This window comes from Festucalex cinctus, chromosome 3 (assembly GCF_051991245.1).
Source record: "Festucalex cinctus isolate MCC-2025b chromosome 3, RoL_Fcin_1.0, whole genome shotgun sequence".
NCBI classification, from domain to species: Eukaryota; Metazoa; Chordata; class Actinopteri; order Syngnathiformes; family Syngnathidae; genus Festucalex; species Festucalex cinctus.
Genome location: NC_135413.1, coordinates 10,474,729 through 10,493,078, shown reverse-complemented (window position 1 = coordinate 10,493,078; position 18,350 = coordinate 10,474,729). Strand labels below are relative to the sequence as shown.

The following is an 18,350-nucleotide window of genomic DNA, read 5'->3' as shown; positions in this document are numbered from 1 at the left end:
AGATTTCTTTAAAAATAAATAAATAAATAAATAAAAGGGGGGGGGGGGGGGGGGGGGGGTTCTAGTAACATGGTTGTGTACGTTACACCAGGGCTTATTATTTAAATGTGTATTTGATATGCAAGCTGGTTGTCAAGAAGTATTTGTTGGTCAGAGCAAAGCTTGTTACAGCCAAGGTCGAATAGCAAAGCACATCTGTAGCAATCAGCACATAATACATTTGATAATCCGCATCTCGAGTGTTTTATATATTTATATATATATATATATATATATATATATATATATATATATATATATATATATATATATATATATAAATTATTTGATAAATATCAATTGTGAACTGCTTTAGATGATGTATGTGGCACTTTTGTTTGCTGTTGTATTGTGTTTTTGTATTTAATTAAAAGTTTCTACTCTACTTTGACGTAATAGTGACGGTATTAAGAGGTGCAGTAGGTTGTGTTAATTCCCACTGAAGGCCCCGGGACCAAATCCACAACCCGCTACTGGTATTGATAGTTTGCAGGCGTTTGTTTGTAAATTTGCACAGTCCCATTTCAAATTGTACCATATCAGGTCAAACACAGTTAATGTGAAGAAGTGGTCAGATTGCATTTTAGAAAGGCACATTGAATGATTTTGTCTATTTAGGGCATTTTTACATACAGTATGTTGAGAATAACGCACACATTGTTAGTTTTGATTGCAGTTGCCTGTATTTTCTCAGGTGTCAAACTAGTCGTTTTCAACGCAGGCCAAACCTTTGATTTGAGCTCATGATTTGGTTAGCACCAATGAGTATAGTTGGGGAACAAACGGCAAAAAATGGTTAAAACACAATTGTAATAATGGCATTTGTTTTTATCATTTGGCTAGCCACAACATCTGATAGCCAGAAGCTGAGCTGCACTGTGTTTACAGGCTTGGTGTGTGGTTGTTACACTTCCTGTCCTTTATTTAATAATCCTGTGTGCCAATACTATATAGCCACATAATATTACACAATTGCCCACGTATATGTATTTCATTATGAATATTTTTATGATGCATTTCTACTTTTGAATTTCTAGGAAAAACTTTGGCAATCTGGCTCTGTGGACAATCCATGTTGAATCCACTTGTATTTCAATCCATTCAATCCACTGTTGAATGGAATTAGAATTTCCTCTGTGTCACTGCATGATTTTATTTTGCACTAAATGAAATAAATAATTAAAAATAACGAAGCGTTGTGTGCTTGTTGTTGACAGTTGCTTTGCGTCAAGTGTAAAAGTGCTCGTTTGCAGTGTTGCTGAGTCAATCTGTTTGCGCCATATTTTGTCAACATGTTGAAGCTCTTATTTCGACGCCACGCTCACTGAACTCAGTACACGGTGTATTAAAAGAAGATAAAAGACTGGCTCAAATCACATTCTTGGGAGAGTCTCATGCAAATGCAAAGTTTTGGGAACCATGATGATTGGGGACGGAGCAAGATTTATGCTGTAAATTGGGGAGTGTTGAGGCCACAATCCTTTCAAGGCACATGTAGTGTACAGAAACTAAATGTTGCATAAAGACACAAAAATGCTCCGAATTGTCACTAAAACATGTTCACCTGCATATCATGTCAATTTCAACCTCTGAAAAATGTAAAACACTGTGTTTTGGATTTGGGCATTAAGCTTTTGTCTCATACAGTGCACTCATAAGCCCAACTCTAATATATATTTAATTACAGTAAATGCACAACTAACCCTCACCTGCATGCTCGGGTGCCTGAGGTCACCTCCAGTTCAACGTCATTGTTTTGCCCCAAACGTCGGCTGATTCCAATCAGGCAACAGCAACAGTAGTCGTGCCAGTAAACAGACACTTCACTACAACCAAGAGCATGATATTGCTTTATCAACACAAGTCCTGGAGATAACACAATAAAAAGGAACATTTGCGAAAACAAGACGAGGACAACATGGAGATGCTGCTTCTCCTTTGTAAGGTGAGAGTCTTGATTTCCTTTTTTTATATAGTGACTTTGTTAACAAAAAAAAATCTGTCTTTGAGAGTATTCATCTTGTCTGTAAAGTACAACAGACAGACAGGACAAGTCTAAGGTAAAAGTACTGTTGATTGTTTTCAGTTTTTGGCGGCAGCAGGACTTCTACATTCTTGCTTCAGGAACACAACCATGGACTCAGGCAGGGAACCATCTGAAAGTAAACATGTTGAGGTAAACCAGGAAGTAACTTGGCATTTTTTTCAATTGGTGACGAGTACTTTCCCCATTTTCCAAGGTGTTGCAACCTAATGGGATTCACTGGGATTGTATCAGGGACCCGCTATAGTGCGTACAGTTTCACCATGCTTGAGAAAGTTGTTGCGGATTATGTTGGAAGAGCAGTGCAGTTTGATACACCTCTTATATTGGATCTCATGTGATCGTGCTAATTTATAACATCCCGCATGGATGTCAGTGTTTCAGACGGATTAAACGAGAATGGGTCGTTCCTGACATCAACATCCTGGAGAATGACAGAGGTCCATTCCCCAAGTTCATGACCAAGGTAGAACACAAGGAAGTTATTTGGTAAAGTAGAGCTTAGGAGTATAACTAAATCTTCTCCACCAGATTAGATCCAGCAGCGAGGAAAAGGTGGCCATCACCTACCAGCTGGTTGGCCCTGGGGCCAACAAGGCCCCCGAGGGCGTCTTCACCATGGACCGGCGCTCTGGTGCTCTGTACGTGACCCGGCCACTGGACAGGGAGAAAATAAGCAGATATGTTGTGAGTGGGAATTTATCTGGGGAAATTCTCTTCAATTATCTATCCTACAGTGGGTGATGATGGTGGGCTGCACAGAGGTTAGTGGTTTGCGCATCTGCATTGCATGAGGGTCAGGATTCAGTCTCAGCTCTGGTCTTCCGGTGTGGAGTTTGCACATTGTGACCTCCTCCCACATCCCAAAAGCATTCTTGTTGGGTTCATTGTCCATAGGTTTGAATGTGAGTAAATTAAAGCTACTCTATGTAGGATTTCCCCAAAAAATATCTTAACAATAGCCTTTTTATTTTACCATTTATGACTGAAACATATTCTAATTAGTAGATCAACATCTTCGCTGTTCACAATGGGTACTCCTACAAGCCTCTGGCCAATATTATTTAGGAAGCGTCCGGTCCGAATCCTTCGAATTTCCCGCCCTCTGTCTGCGGGATGTGACGTCATGCACGTTCTCGTCAGTTGTTTCCTGTAGTCGCGAAGACGGAACTAGTACAGATTTTCGCTGCCCCAGACACCCGCTGTTACTCCGCGGAAGGCTGCTTAAAGAAGAAAAATGAAAACAATGTCAAGTGCCACGGAAAAAAAAAAAAAATCTAAACTTGATAGTGACCGACGCCGGGCAAGAACGAGAGTGAACATTGGTTTGACATTTCAGCGGTGGAGAGAGTTGAGATCGTACTTGGATTAGAAAAGTGAATCACAGCTGGCTTTCTTTCTACCCCAAAAGGTAAGAAGCGAGTGTCTTGACATTTAGAAGAAAATGTGTTGTTTTCAAATAGCAGTACCTCAAGATCGATCACTTCTCGGTCGTAACTATTGGGGTGAAAGTAAGTAGACGGCAACATTTAGCGTGAAAGGGGCGGCAAGATTGAACGAAATAGAACAGAATGACTTTATGAAGAACAGACGTTCCATTCCGCGGCGTTTCAATCAGGCTAAATGTTGCCTTATTTTCCTCCGTGAAAACAGCCTATTGTAGCTACATTATGCTAACGGAATGTGAACGGTACTACTGAATGGCGATAACATTCACGGCCGTATCACACTAAGTAGTGAATGGGTCTATATGTTTTTCACAATCAGCAATTTCCATAAATGACAGCCCACCTTTCGGCTAACGCACAATGACGCTAGCCTGGGGGCGACATACACTAATAATGACTAGAATCAGGTTGACGTCCGTCGAGCGGGGTGACTACAATATGTAACTGCATATTAACATCGGAATGAGGTCCAATTAATTGATGTAATTTGCACATCGTTTTGGAGTACAGCACAGGACTGGACTTCGACCGACTAAAGCAATATGATCTGCACGTCCCGTGGACATCAATTGTTTAGTGGGGATCGAGAGTCTCATTCCGTGAAGTGGCCAGCTTTGTATAACATTATAAAACTTCTTACCTCTGAAATCATAGTTTAATTGGATATGAAGAGCCCAGTCTTCAGTATTGAGGTCGTGCGCGTACGAGTGCACGCAGCGTGTACGAGCGTGTAGTTTGTTTTCGGCCACAGGTGGCAGTAGAGATTTTAAATTTTAAATCTTACATATAGCTGCTTTAAGGGACCCTACCTACCTATCTTCCAACATGCAAAAATTGGCCCTATTATCCTACCTTCCTACCGAACCAATTAGCCAATCTACCTGTCTTTGCGGTGACCAGTCGAGGGTGCACCCTGCCTCTTGCCCAAAAATCATCTGCGATAAACTACAGCTCACCTGCTACTCTAATGACAAGCTATGCAAAAATAAAAAAAAAATGGAAGTCTTTGTCTTTGATGACGTGATGTCGATTTCAGCTTTTGGCTCACGCTGCCGTCGAGGGTTCCAAGGCCGAAAACCCAATGGAGCTGGTTATCAACGTGTTAGATCAGAACGACAACGTCCCGGAATGCACTCGCACACCTTTTTATGGAAACGTCAGCGAAAGTGCACAAGTTGGTAAGAAAAAGACTCTCCAAAATGACCAAAATATACAAAAGTGTACCTAAGCTATTCCACAGGTGAGTCCTTCATGAGGATAACAGCAGTGGACAAGGATGCTCCCAATACAGACAATGCAGACATTCGCTATCGACTCAAGACTCAGATGGCTCACAGGCCCATAGACAAAATGTTTAGCATCAATCCAGTCAGCGGATTGATCAGCACAATAGCAGAGGGACTGGACAGAGAGGTAAAATCATGACAATGTTATTTCCCTTCAAAAAAAGTGTGACCGCTTTATTAGGTAACAACATCTGTTGTATGGCAACAGATGTAGGCTACTTCGATGACATCGGTACAAGAGCTGTGTCAAAATGATGCTGTTACAATTAATCACACAATGGTACTTAATGATCTTACTGTAATGAGGTAATATATGGATACATTACTAAAATAGTATGAGCATACTAGAACTATATTTGTAAGTTAGCTAGGATAGTAGGCCATGATTGATTAGCGAGGTACTCGGTAGGTTTCTAGGTAGGTTGGTTGATTGTTTCGGATTTATTGGGTAGGTAGGTGGGTAGGGATAGTGTGGATTTAGGCAGGTAGACTGGTGGTAGGTACACTATAGATAGAAGATAGTTACTCTATGTTGGTAGGATTGGTTGATGTGACGTAGATTCTGTAGAGATGTGGGGTTGGTTGGTTGGTCAGATAGTTAGAGTAAGGGTCAGTTTTGGTAATTAAATGATTAGTTGGCGAGGTAGGTACAGTAAGTTGATAAGGAAGGTTCTGAGAGATAGTAGACACTAGGTTGGAAATATCCATTTTGGTCTGTTGATAGAACAGGTCAAAAATAAAATGAAATAAAACGAGTCACCCCTCAGAGATGTTCACACACAACTTCTGAATGTTTTGATGTAGCTCTTGTATTGGGTCTCATTCATTGTGGTACACCTACTGGACTGTAATAATAATACAATGTAGACACGGTCAAAGTACGAGCTGATGATAGAGGCTGCAGACATGGCGGGGGAGGGTCTCCGCACCACGTGTACCGCCATCATCAGCATCACTGACAGCAATGATCACTCCCCGCGTTTCACCTTCACATCAGTAAGTCCACCACTATTGACCAAGTCTGACTTCCAATAGTTACTGTTTATTTTGATTTTGTGCATGCAAGATGTCTGCTTCTACACCTGAAAATGAAGTTTGCCGGGAGGTTCTAAGGTTCACGGTCACTGACGAGGACGATTTGGGAACACCTAACACTAACACCAAGTATACTATCGTCAGCGGCAACAAGGGAGGCCACTTCAACGTAAAAACAGGACCCTGGAAAATGGAGGGAATACTCACTACAGCCAAGGTGTAAATACAGTGCTGCTAACTAATTGATGATGATGGCCACATAATGTAGCATTCACTTCTGCATATTGTCGCTGCTATGTTAAAAACACTTATGTCCACTTTTATTTGTACTTTTTACATTTTTGGGATGTCTACATTCAATTTCATACTACATTAGACAATTGATACATGCATATTTTTTGCTACATATAATGCTGCTGACTATTTGTGCTGCTGGCATTTCCCATTTCCGGGTTAATAATTCTTTCGCTACACTTCTGTTTCCATTACTTCTCAGGCTGTGGACTTTGAGCGTGATCCTGTGTTCACTCTACTGCTAGTGGCGACAAACGACGCTCCCTTTAGTGTGCCTGTGTCCACCTCCACGTGCACAGTCACAGTAACGGTCTTAGACCAGAACGAGCCGCCATTCTTCAAACCGCCGCTCATCCACCGGATCATCTCAGAGGAGGCGCCACTGGGGAGTCAAGTGGCGGACTTCCGAGCCAAGGATCCAGACACTTTAAGGCACCAACATATCAGGTGATGCAAGCCCATGTATCTACTTATCACCCAACCAAAACAGACCCTACCAACCCACCTGCCGAAACCAGCCCTCTGACCTACCTACAGTTGTGCTCATAAATTTGTATGTAAACTTATGAGCTTAACTGTAATTTCTGTATTGCCTACATACTAACTAAAACCATCCTATCTGCTTAAGCAACCAACCTATCAAAACGGGCTCTACCAACCAATCTACATACCTACCTACCAATTCCTACCTAACAAAACCAACAACCTACCTTGCTACCTAATTTCTAAAACCAACCCTTTCAACCTACTTACCTACCTACCGACCAACAATTAAAGAAACCTACCAATCTACCAAATCTGACCCTACAAAACAACCCTACAACAATCCTACTAACCAACTTACCTACCACAACTGACCCGACCAAACCACGTACCTACTAATTTTATTGTTACATTAAAGTGCATTGCAAAAGCATTGTTTCCCTGATTACTGTTTATTAACTAGTGATTTATTTCGTACTTCGTATTCGTATGGTGATTAAAAAAAAGGGGTGATTGATGACGATTACTTGATTATTAAAATAGTTGTCGATTAATTTGGTAATGGATTACTTGTCAATTAATCGATTAACTTTGATAGCCCTATTAAGAACCCACCAAAAAAAGACTACAAACCTACCTACCTAACTTATCTTCCAAAACGGATCTTCAGTATATACCTACCTACCTACTAAAACCATCCCTCACTACCTGGCTACCTACTGAAATGTTAAAGTCGACAGATATGTGTGCTAATCAAGTCATTGTTGTTGTTGCTTTTAGATACGCACTACACAGCGACCCAGCCAGGTGGTTGACTATTGATAAGAATACAGGATCCATCACAGTGAAAGGCAACATGGACAGAGAGTCTCCGTACGTCAAAGACAACGAGTACACGGTGCTGGTTTTGGCGTATGACAATGGTAATCGTCTTGCTTGAATAGTCACAGCCTTTATATGATTTTGAATGAAACAGCGCAAACCACATGACCAAGGGAACTGAGGTCAAACGGAAAAAAAACCAAATCACTTAGATTTTCAACTTTTCTTTACCAGTCGTAATGTTGAATTCCAATAGTTGGAGTTGGCCAATGACAAAAATCCTAACCAACCAACCGGCCAGCTGACAGACATAATAACCAATAAAGCAAAACTCATTCTACCAGCCAACCGAACCTCTTACCAACCTACCAAACCAACTCTACCAACCAATCAACCTACCAAAACCGATCCCACCAACCAAACTACTGACCAACCAACCTACATATTGAGAGTACCTTTCCATCCGCCTACCTTCCTTCCTGGCAATTGGCTGGCGACCAGTCCAGCATGTACAGTTGTACACCACCTTTCGCCCAAAGTCAGCTGGGTCAAACTCCAGCACACCTGCAACCCTAGGAGTTGTAGTCAGAAATCTTTTGACTTTGAACTAATCCTAGTATCCATGTCTATAGACACCGTACCAGCAACTGGGACAGGCACTCTAGTCGTGAGCTTACTTGATGTGAATGACCACCGTCCCGTGATCAAGCAGAGGGATGTCCGGATATGTAACAGGCAGCCCTACCACACCCAGCTGGACCTAGAGGACTGGGATGGACCGGGTCACGCCGGACCCTTCACCGTGGAGCTTCAAGGGGAACACCGCTTACACTGGACTGTTGGAATCAACTCCACAAGTACCAAATTTCACAGTGCCTCAACATCATGATCTCACCTGATAAAAGGGAACCAGCTCATCATTGTGCTCTCTCAGGTCATGTGGCCATGTTGTCTCCCAGGAGGGTGTTGTCTCCTGGAGAGTACCAGGTGGTAATGCGCGTCTATGATGTGGACATGCTCTACCAGGACAGTTCTGTCCATGTGGAGGTTTGTCCATGCCAAGGAGACATCATCAGCTGCTTCGTGCCACACGAAGCTCCTCAAATGCATCACCTCCCTTCCCTGGTGGCATTTACTCTCGCAACAGTTCTTGGCCTTTTGAGTATGTCAACTTCCTTTTTCATTGTTCTAATGATCAAAATTAGTCACTACCACCACCAACCTCAATCAATGGACTAACCCAAACTGTGTCTTTTTAAATCTGCTTCTTAAAACTATTTTAGAAAAAAGTAACAAGCACGTCACTGTATCATATGTCAAAAAATAAATAAAATAAAATTATATTTGTGGATATGCATACCCACAAATGTACCGTACTATACTGTAGCTATGCAATTTTGCTTTGCTTATGTAGATTTCTGTTATTGTGCACAGTTCTGCTGTTGTTACTGTTGCTCTTGCTGAGGATGAGGCAAGGCAGGCGTGACAAAGATGTTCATGTTCCTCTGCTTGAAGAAGTTCCGAGAGATAACATTTTCTACTATGCTGACGAGGGAGGGGGTGAAGACGACCAGGTGCGGTCACATTGTTAGGAACATTAAGGACACCTGACAGATGAACCGATTTTTTAGGGGGCCTCGGCTTGCCTGAAAACTCACCAATGTTTGTAGCTTATGCAAGTGCAGCCTCATACATTATATGTAATTTATATGTCGCCAAAATCAATATCCTTAAAATTGTCTCAGCACCTTTAAGATTAGAAACAATTCACTGATGTGGACATGTCCATTAGGGCTGGGAATCTTTGACTGTCTCACGATTCGATTCGATTACGATTTTTGGAATCAATTTTCGATTCTCGATTCAAACGATTTTCGATTCAAAATTATTTGATCGACAAATGATTTCTGCTTCAATTTACAGATATGCACAACATTGTCATGATCTACTCCAGTCTGCTTTGCAAGACAAAATGACAAATAGAGACTTTTTTTTCTTTTTTTTTTTTTTTTTTAAACGTATTAATTTTGTTTTGTAAGTGCCTTTTTCCACAAAAACACCATGTGGGGCTAGAACTGCCTTTTCCGCTTCTTCTTCATTTCTAATTTAAATAAAATCGATTTTTGGATATTAATATCGATTCGATTCAATTAATAAATGAGAATCTCGATTCTTTTATGAATCGATTTTTGGGCACACCCCTAATGTCTATCTTGACAGGATGCACGAAAAAGTCGCAAAGACCCATGGCTGAAACTTAACAGGAAGTAGGCCATTTTGGTTAGACGCTGCCATTTTGGGCTAATTCCAGGGCTTGTAGTTTGATGCACTCCTATGAGTGAATTCGCTCAAATGAGCTCAAATTTGAAGCAAATATATTGCGTAGGTGGGCCTTTCAAAATTAAAAACTTTTGTCTATGTCATCTAATGTTGGTGGATGACCGTTTCAAGGATTTAGGGACACAAGTTTCACAAGAACAACACTAAAACATGAAATGACAAAAAAGAAATGTCTCAAGGACCCAAGGTATGATAAATATGGTTCAAAGGAGTCATTTTGGACATATTCCATGACAACTCTTATGAATTTGGCAGAGGCCGACGTCAAAGTTTGATGATGTTTGAGGATTGTGAGGTTCATTACAAATCAAAGATTAAATTATGATTGGTTTTGCAGGAGTATGACTTGGGCCAACTGCACAGAGGACTGGACCAGCGTCCTGAGGTCTTCTGTACAGACATTCTTCCAAGTGTCCACAATCACCTCGGCTACCGCCCAAACCCCCAAGCCACTGAAGGCGTCAATAAATTCATTGACGAAGTGAGTGAAATGACACGAACATGGGGCTCTATTTTCATGCGCAGTGCAAGTCGAGCGCAAAGCGTGGTCTAAATTTCCTTTCTTTCGGTATTTTCATAGACGCATGTCAATAGAAACGAGCATTTGGATTGTTGTGGGTGTGAACATAGCCGACTAGCTTTCCGGCTAATGGAAGCGGCTGCTCATCCCTTTTAAAACCACAGACACACAGTTGACATTGTGGAAGTAGTAGTTGACTCGCAGGAGTCCATGCAGAAGCTCAGCAAAGTACGTTTATAATAAATTGCAAACAGACATCCACAGGGGGATCTCACAGATCAAGTGCATGTAAAACAAAATGCCCTCGAACCACCAGAACACCCAGCATGGAGCAGCGTAATATGCCAAATTCCCTAACATGCTAAACAAGGCTTGCACTGGCACGGAAATCGAGATGTGCCAGATATAAGGCCAGTGCGGATGTGCACTGTTTACGACAATAGAACGATTATCTATGCATCTTAATTAACCTTCATACCTGTCTCCAGAACTTGTGTGTTGCAGATACCGACCCCACGGCGCCCCCCTATGACTCGATTCTAGTGTTCAATTATGAGGGGCTTGGCTCTGAGGCAACTTCGCTCAGCTCCATCCTTTCGGATGATTCGGATGAGGACCATGACTTTGATGTGTTGGGTCTGTGGGGACCACATTTTCGCAGTCTAGCGGACATGTACTCAAGCAGAGAGGAGGATGATGACTCGCAAACAGTGCCAGGAAAAACGGAGTGGGTCTGAGGCCCCATTTCAGTGTATCCGCGCAAGTTTCTTACCGTTTGGACAGTTCGTCCACACAGCGGCTCGGTTTCAGACCTTGAAACAGATCACTTTTAAAACCAGGCTCCAGAGTGGAAAGATTTTAAAACGCGCCCCGTACGTTCCAATGTAGACACCATAGCAGGATAGCTACTACTCCGGTGATGATGTAATTCTCCCGTGACTGCCCACGAACCGCCAGTCTGTCAACAACGAATGGCGGATAGCCGTGTCGTCATCGTTTTTCCCTACCTCCTTAGCTTGTTTATGCTTTTACAGCAAAATGTTGTGCGTGATGTTGTACTTGAATCACCCGGCATTGTCACTTCTCCTGTGTTGTGTTCATCTCACTGATCTGTATATATTACTGGATAGCCAATAGCCCATAAACTTCCTCTTTGCTTCCATGTAAGCAGAGCCTTTGTGTCAGTGTCATAATTCTGTAAAAAAAAAAAAAAACTCAGGTAATTGTGCCGTAAAAGTAACAATAATCATAATACTTACAAATTGGAAGCTTAAATTATTTAGTTTTTGCAGGTTTTATATGTACGAAGAAGAATTGCATCCCTCAAGGCAGAATTCTGAGCTACTTTTTTTTTTTTTTTTTTTTTTTTTTTTTTTTTTTTTAATATACTGTCTTGTTTATAATTCTTTATCTACTCATACCTGTATAACGCTTTGGTTAGTTCAGTTTTTCTTGCATTCCATATGATTATTGCTTTCATTACTAAAATAAAACATTGTAACTAATTGGAAGTCCAAATTGTTGTATTATTGCAGGCTTAATATACAAGGAAACTAATAATTGAAAAAAAATGGGACAGAATGTCACAATTTGTGGACTTACTAGCAGTTGTCACTCAAATATAAAAGGAGGATAAACAAATAAAGCAAAACTGCTCAGTCTTTGAAGACCGAAGAATGTCATCCCCGAATGGCAAACAATGCAGAAAGCAAAACCACATCCCAAACTTAAAGCAACACTAAGGAACTTTCAATTTATGTTAATTGTGGCAGCACCATATGGACAAAAGCGGTAATGTTATGCCTAAGGGAAGACCTCATTTCCCATGAGAACAAGCGCAGTGCATTGTTTTTGAGCTCATGCCAGCGAGTGAAAGCCGGGCCAATGTCCTTGACTGTCCTTTTATCCAGGTAGCTTCTCTCTTTCTTTTTTGTCTCCTCAGAAAAGTTTTTCAGTTGTTTTGCAGCTTCTCCCAGGAAAACAGTAATCATGCTACGACATTCAAATTGACTTCCATCTTTGTAACGAATGGGAAAAGGGGGAATTGACGTATGCCATAAAGCAGTCAGCACATTTGTATTTTTTTTGTATGGCAGTGTTCCTACCATCCTCCTCAATGTTGCTTAGTGCCAGTAAAAATGATACAGACCCCCTTAGGCCATGGAAACGATACCATTCAACTAGTTTTAAGTCGATGTTTCATCACAAGAGTTATGAAAATATTTCATTATGGTTGAAAAGTTCCCAAGTGCTACTTTAAGTCTCGTGAAATAAGCTAAAGTTGGATGGCGCTTTGTTTCTGTGATGCAAGAATAATGAGGATTTACACGATGTAATTAAAGTAACAATAAGGTAAAAAATACTCAAAATTTTGAGGCATATTTTTCCAGGCCACTGAGATTTTGCCTAAGAAAAGGAAGTGAAAGTAAACCCAAGTGTAATCATTTCCTCTTTGGTGGACTTTAACCTTCCTTCGTATCAACCTGCTGAAAAGTGAACTTTAAACTTGGATCTGCCTCACAGTCTTGAGCTTAAAGGCTTTTTTATGTTGTCATGAATGAGCACCGAGGACACAAATAACGCTTCACACTCGAAGGTATGCATTCATCAGTATGAAAATCTATTAATTTTAGGCTACTTCTGGGTGGCAGAACGGGAGCAACTGCCACTGACCTGAACTAAAAACGACGACAGAAACGTTTGAATGCTTGAGCTTTTGCGCTTGGATGGATTTCATGTTGAAAAGCTTAATAGACAGCGGACATGGTCTTGGTGTATGTGATTTGCATAACAGATGAGTGAGAACATGTTCCAGGAGGGTCTGTACCAGGTGTACTTCAAAGAACGGCCACAAACGAGGCCCGCTGAGCAGGAGGACCTGCACCACGCCCGGATTCATCGCTGGTTCTCTTCGGTGGTCAACACCAGGCTGCTGGTCAGCGGGGTGAGTCGTTTGTTATAGGTTGTGAAAGAGGTCCAAACTCCCTAACCTTCGTTGTGCCACAGTTCACCTTTCAGGTTAAGTAATAGTTTGACTGATTTTTTTTCAATAAGGAACAGTAGCTTTCTATATTATTATACTTTATAAAAACAGACTAATAACAACATGAAATTGACTGCAAAAAATGAAACGTTTTTTGCATCATGTTATAATGCTACATTTCAATTCATTGGGCTGCTTCTGGTGTGCCCACCTTGGCCACCGGGAGTAAGTACAATATATAGTCACGGGGACACAAACGAAGAAATATAATACTTTTTCTTCTTATAAGACTAAGTGACTTGATTTCATGTAAGCTAAAATATATGCCTGCAGTATTGTATTCTTATCCATTTCGTAAAGAGTTCTAATACCTTGACGATTGAGGCTAATTGTTAGCATGTCAACGGTGTTTTCCATTATACTATATTAAGATAGCAGGTATTAAGGCAACATTATTTGTAGTTTGAAAAACTTAATGTGTAATTCTTTTTTTTATTATTATTATTTTTTAGTGTGACAGTGAACTCCAACATGCGATAACATTAAAAAGCTTGAAACTGCCTTTGGATTCTTCACTATTTGCAAAACCAGTGCTTGCTATGAAGCAAGTTGAGCTAAATTGAATGTAGTTGTTGTTATTCAGCCCACCAATTAAATAACCATATCATGTGATCAAAACGAGGGTTACAGCTTGTTTACAGTTGATGCACCTTATTTGTTGCACATGATGAAGCTTGGTGTTTGCACTCAGGTGGTGCAGTTCTTGAGCGGCGCAATCTGCGTGCTGACCACCGTGTGTCACTCATGCGTGAGCTACGACTGCTCCGTCGCCATGACGATGCCGGTGTGGTCCAGCCTCCTCGTGAGTCGGCGTCACATCATGCGAACTGTGTTAAACAAGTTGATGAACCAGTTGTTGTTTTTTGCTGCTGTTACAGTTTATGGCTGCGGGATGTGTGGCAATAGATATCCAGAGGAAGGCCAATAAACTCAAGGCAAGTGTTGAATTATATAGAGTGCTACATTGATTTACAACTTCAATAACCATAGTTTCGTGACCACGTTCATAACTGTATACAGTACTTCAAATTGGGTATATGCCGCGGAAGAGGCAGGACTTTGTGTTTTTGCACATCAGCTTTGAGCCCCTCCGCCCCCACCCACGTGCTCGCTTAACTCCATACACTACACACTCGCACCCGTGACGGCAACGCGCAATCGAGAGGCACAAAGTCGGAAGCACAAGTATTGGAACGCGGCCCACGTACATGTCGCAGACCGGAACCGTAGTCAAAGCTATGCGAATACAGCCCCATTTTCGTTTTCTCTTTTGTTTCCAGTTAGGGAAGGTAGGGTACTTAAGGTGTGTATGTTGGCCATTTTCTCCTCCTGAAGACAATAAACTGCTCATTTTGAACTGAGACCTATGCTGTGGCTGGCCGTACTGAAGGTGGGAAGACTGGGGAGAGTCCACACGTGTTGTGTCCCAGCTTGTGTCCAAATTCACAAGGCTGGGTCCTCCTGAGGCCGAATTTGTCGGCTACATGACGTCACTTCCGCCACGACGCGACAGCACGCACTGATTTACATATGAATGGATTTTCAATGTTGCTTGTCGGTAGTGCGTTGACTGACACGCCATTCATGTGTAAAGGCCTCAGTATGCTTCTGCGAGAGGCTCGCGTCGAGGCGTCACGTTGGAGCTCCGCTCGTGCGTTTGCCTTCCGACTTGTGCGCAATACACATCGGTGTCTGCTGGAGTTTCACACCAAGTCCCGCTGTCGCTATGGCTGGGCCGCCACAGAGTGGCGATTCCTCTGCATTTTATGACGGATTCAGGAAGTTCAATTTAATTCAGAAACACGAAACAAAGCCGGGGGGAGAGTAAGTTCATCACCGTGGCAATTAATTATTGCCAATTTGCACCGGTGTCGGCCGTAAACTCGCCAAAACACAACAGCCGTGCGCTTTGCGAACACAGTTTTTTATTTTTTTTTTATTGTTGTTTTCCGCCTCTCGTCCCAGGCACATATCCACATGCACAGCCGTCGTCTCCGAGCAGGGAAGTCGATTTGCGCCGCCAGTTGCCTTCACTGAAACTATCTGGGCGGGCGGCGGGGAGAGAGAGAGAGAAAAAAAAGAAAAAACGCCATCGAACGGACCAATCAGAAGCGAGCGACGCTTTAAGCCTAAAGCCTAATTTATGCCTCCACGTTTGCTCTCGCGTCGATGAGCGCCGTCGATCACATGATCGACGCGAGCCATGAATTTTAAGTGCTGCGTCGCTCGTGGCCGGCCGACGTGCACACGTCGCCAATCCTTGGACGCACGTCGATGGCGGGGCGTCGCTCGCTTCTGTTTGGTCCATTCGATGGCGTTTTTTCTTTTTTTTTTCTCTCTCTCTCTCCCCGCCCCCCGCCCAGATAGTTTCCGTGAAGGCAACTGGCGGCGCAAATCGACTTCCCTGCTCGGAGACCACGGCTGTGCATGTGGATATGTGCCTGGGACGAGAGGCGGAAAACAACAATAACAAAAAATAAAAAACTGTGTTCGCTAAGCGCACGGCTGTTGTGTTTTGGCGAGTTTACGGCCGACACCGGTGCAAATTGGCAATAATTAATTGCCACGGTGATGAACTTACTCTCCCCCCGGCTTTGTTTCGTGTTTCTGAATTAAATTGAACTTCCTGAATCCGTCATAAAATGCAGAGGAATCGCCACTCTGTGGCGGCCCAGCCATAGCGACAGCGGGACTTGGTGTGAAACTCCAGCAGACACTGATGTGTATTGCGCACAAGTCGGAAGGCAAACGCACGAGCGGAGCAACGCCGTAACCCCCCCGTGCGAGCCCGTCGCAGAAGCATACTGAGGCCTTAAGTCTGTGCGTGTTGACGAGTCGTTCCGGAAGTGACGTCATGCAGCCGACAAATTTGGCCTTCAGAGGCCCCACCCTTGTGAATTTGGACACAGGCCCAGGCCCTCTAGACTGGGATGTAATATTACCATTTTTGTTAAAAGCACTCTTGTTTTCATTTTATTTTATTAACAATTATTCATTTCAGTTTAGGTAAATTTCTCAGTTTTCTGTAACTCGTTCACTCCAAGCCATTTTCACGGAAGCAATCGCCTTCGTCGTGCCTGGCTGTTTTACTGGATCTTGACTGAGTTTGCAAGGCTCACAGAATATTGTGTTCTACTGCTATAAAAACATGGAACCTACCTAAAAAATAAATAAAATAAGATTAGTCTCTGCTTTTATCAGGAAAACAAAGTATATTTCTATCCGTTTCTGTTTTGCAGCAGTTAGCATTATAATTAGGGATGTCCCGGTCACACTTTCTTGGACCCGAGTCACAGTCACCTCATTTTGAGATCGGCCGATTCAGAGTCCCGATCCGATACCTTGGCATTTTATAAAGTTGTGTTTGTTTGTTTGTTTGTTTGTTTTAACAAAACTACCCCAACAACCATTTAACCGTTAAACCCACGCTATTGGCACATCAATGAGTTTCTCAAAAGGCTATTATTAACCAGTACACAATATTAATTTTTCATGAGTTTTATTTTTGAGAACATACTGTAGCTGTTACAAAGCATGCTACTTAACACAAACTGATGGGCTAACCGCTTTCCACATTAAAGGTAACATAGTACTACTTCTTCCAAATACCTCTGCGGCATTTCCTTGTTTAGCCCCGCCGCTCGATGGCATTAATCGTAGTAGAATGACGCCATGCCGCACGCACTGTGTGGAAAAATGAAGTGTCACTGTGGCAACGCCCAACTCCAGATTTAATTTAAAAAAAAAGTTATAAAAAATAATAATAAAATGAAATAACCTCGTAAATTTATCCCAGGCCTGATCGGGAGACAACGTCCAATACCGATCGAGTCAGCAACGACATGATCGAGCCCGATTTCTGATTACGTGATTGGATCGGAAGATCCCTAGTTAGAATATAGCTTAGTTTAAACATTAATCACAAATCTGTTTAAAACACTGGGGAAAGAGCTTTTTTTGCAACATGACCCTGGTTGATCTCTTATACTCTGCTGCCACCTGCTGGTCGCTTTTTGTAATATCTACCATTGCTTTAAGCGACCTCTTCAGAGGCTGCATCAAAGCCTTCTGTATGCTCTAGCATAAAAATACATAAAACGTATACATACGTTTTTGGGACCATGGCAATATTTAAAATAGAACATTTTTACATGTTTTTGAGAGCAAATGAGTTTTAATTAACTATGATAACCTTGCTCTTTACAGATCATCATCCTTATGGGTGTTCACCTCCTCAGCCTTCTGGTTGGTTTCTCCCTGCTCTTAGCCTACTGCCTCTCATCTCAACTGCCTCATGCACTTAATACAAGAAAACAGGTGAGTTAATTTATGTATTTAGGTATTACATTATGATACCATCCATCCATGCTGCACCGGTATTTTAAAAGTCGACAAACGTATGAGTCGGTACTGCTTCCTCGTCACAGCTCGTTGGCTCGTATGTGGCTAAGGGCAGCGCCATAGCGTTCACTTTGCTGTGCCTGCTACTGTCTCTCTATATTGTCTTATTGTCATTGAGAGGCCTCCGGCGCTACGGTAGTGCTACAGTCCACGTTCGTGGATACGACCGCGTCACGCAGGTGAGTTGCTGCTTGTGTCACTCACTTCCAGACTAGTCCAAGCTAAACATTACTCACTGTTGTGTATGTAACAGGAGCCAGATGACGACCACGGCCCTTTACTCGAGAATGTGGACTCAGTATGACTCTCTCTCTCTCTCTCTCTCTCTCTCTCTCTCTCTCTCTCTCTCTCTCTCTCTCTCTCTCTCTCTCTCTCTCTCTCTCTCTCTCTCTCATCTAGACTACTTTCTAGAGAGTATATCACAATTCACCTTTATAATGTCTTTCCATCATAATTGCAATAAATCTCAAACAAAATTTAAATCGACAACAAACTCGCACCTTTTACCTTCTAATTGAGGACTGCCACAACATGAACTCTCCATCGGCAAGGCAAGTTTATTTGTAGAGCACATTTCATACACAAGGAAACTCAA

At 42.2% G+C, this 18,350-nt stretch overlaps 2 protein-coding genes across 2 annotated transcripts; both read left to right on the top strand.

Annotated features, from left to right (window-relative positions):
* Positions 1-1,835: 1,835 nt before the first annotated feature.
* LOC144015610 (B-cadherin) lies at positions 1,836-11,483 on the top strand. The gene is made up of 15 exons (XM_077515752.1): positions 1,836-1,984; positions 2,126-2,215; positions 2,460-2,549; positions 2,615-2,770; positions 4,568-4,709; positions 4,772-4,944; positions 5,685-5,813; positions 5,884-6,069; positions 6,349-6,593; positions 7,410-7,552; positions 8,084-8,308; positions 8,386-8,613; positions 8,886-9,025; positions 10,129-10,272; positions 10,800-11,483. Exons 1-15 carry the CDS (start codon positions 1,958-1,960, stop codon positions 11,046-11,048), a joined length of 2,367 nt encoding a protein of 788 aa, XP_077371878.1. The 5' UTR covers positions 1,836-1,957; the 3' UTR covers positions 11,049-11,483.
* Positions 11,484-13,117: 1,634 nt separating this feature from the next.
* Positions 13,118-18,119, top strand: tmem253 (transmembrane protein 253). The gene is made up of 6 exons (XM_077517952.1): positions 13,118-13,255; positions 14,046-14,156; positions 14,233-14,289; positions 17,561-17,671; positions 17,782-17,934; positions 18,009-18,119. The coding sequence occupies exons 1-6, from the start codon at positions 13,118-13,120 to the stop codon at positions 18,057-18,059; spliced, it is 621 nt and encodes a 206-aa protein (XP_077374078.1). The 3' UTR covers positions 18,060-18,119.
* Positions 18,120-18,350: the final 231 nt, after the last annotated feature.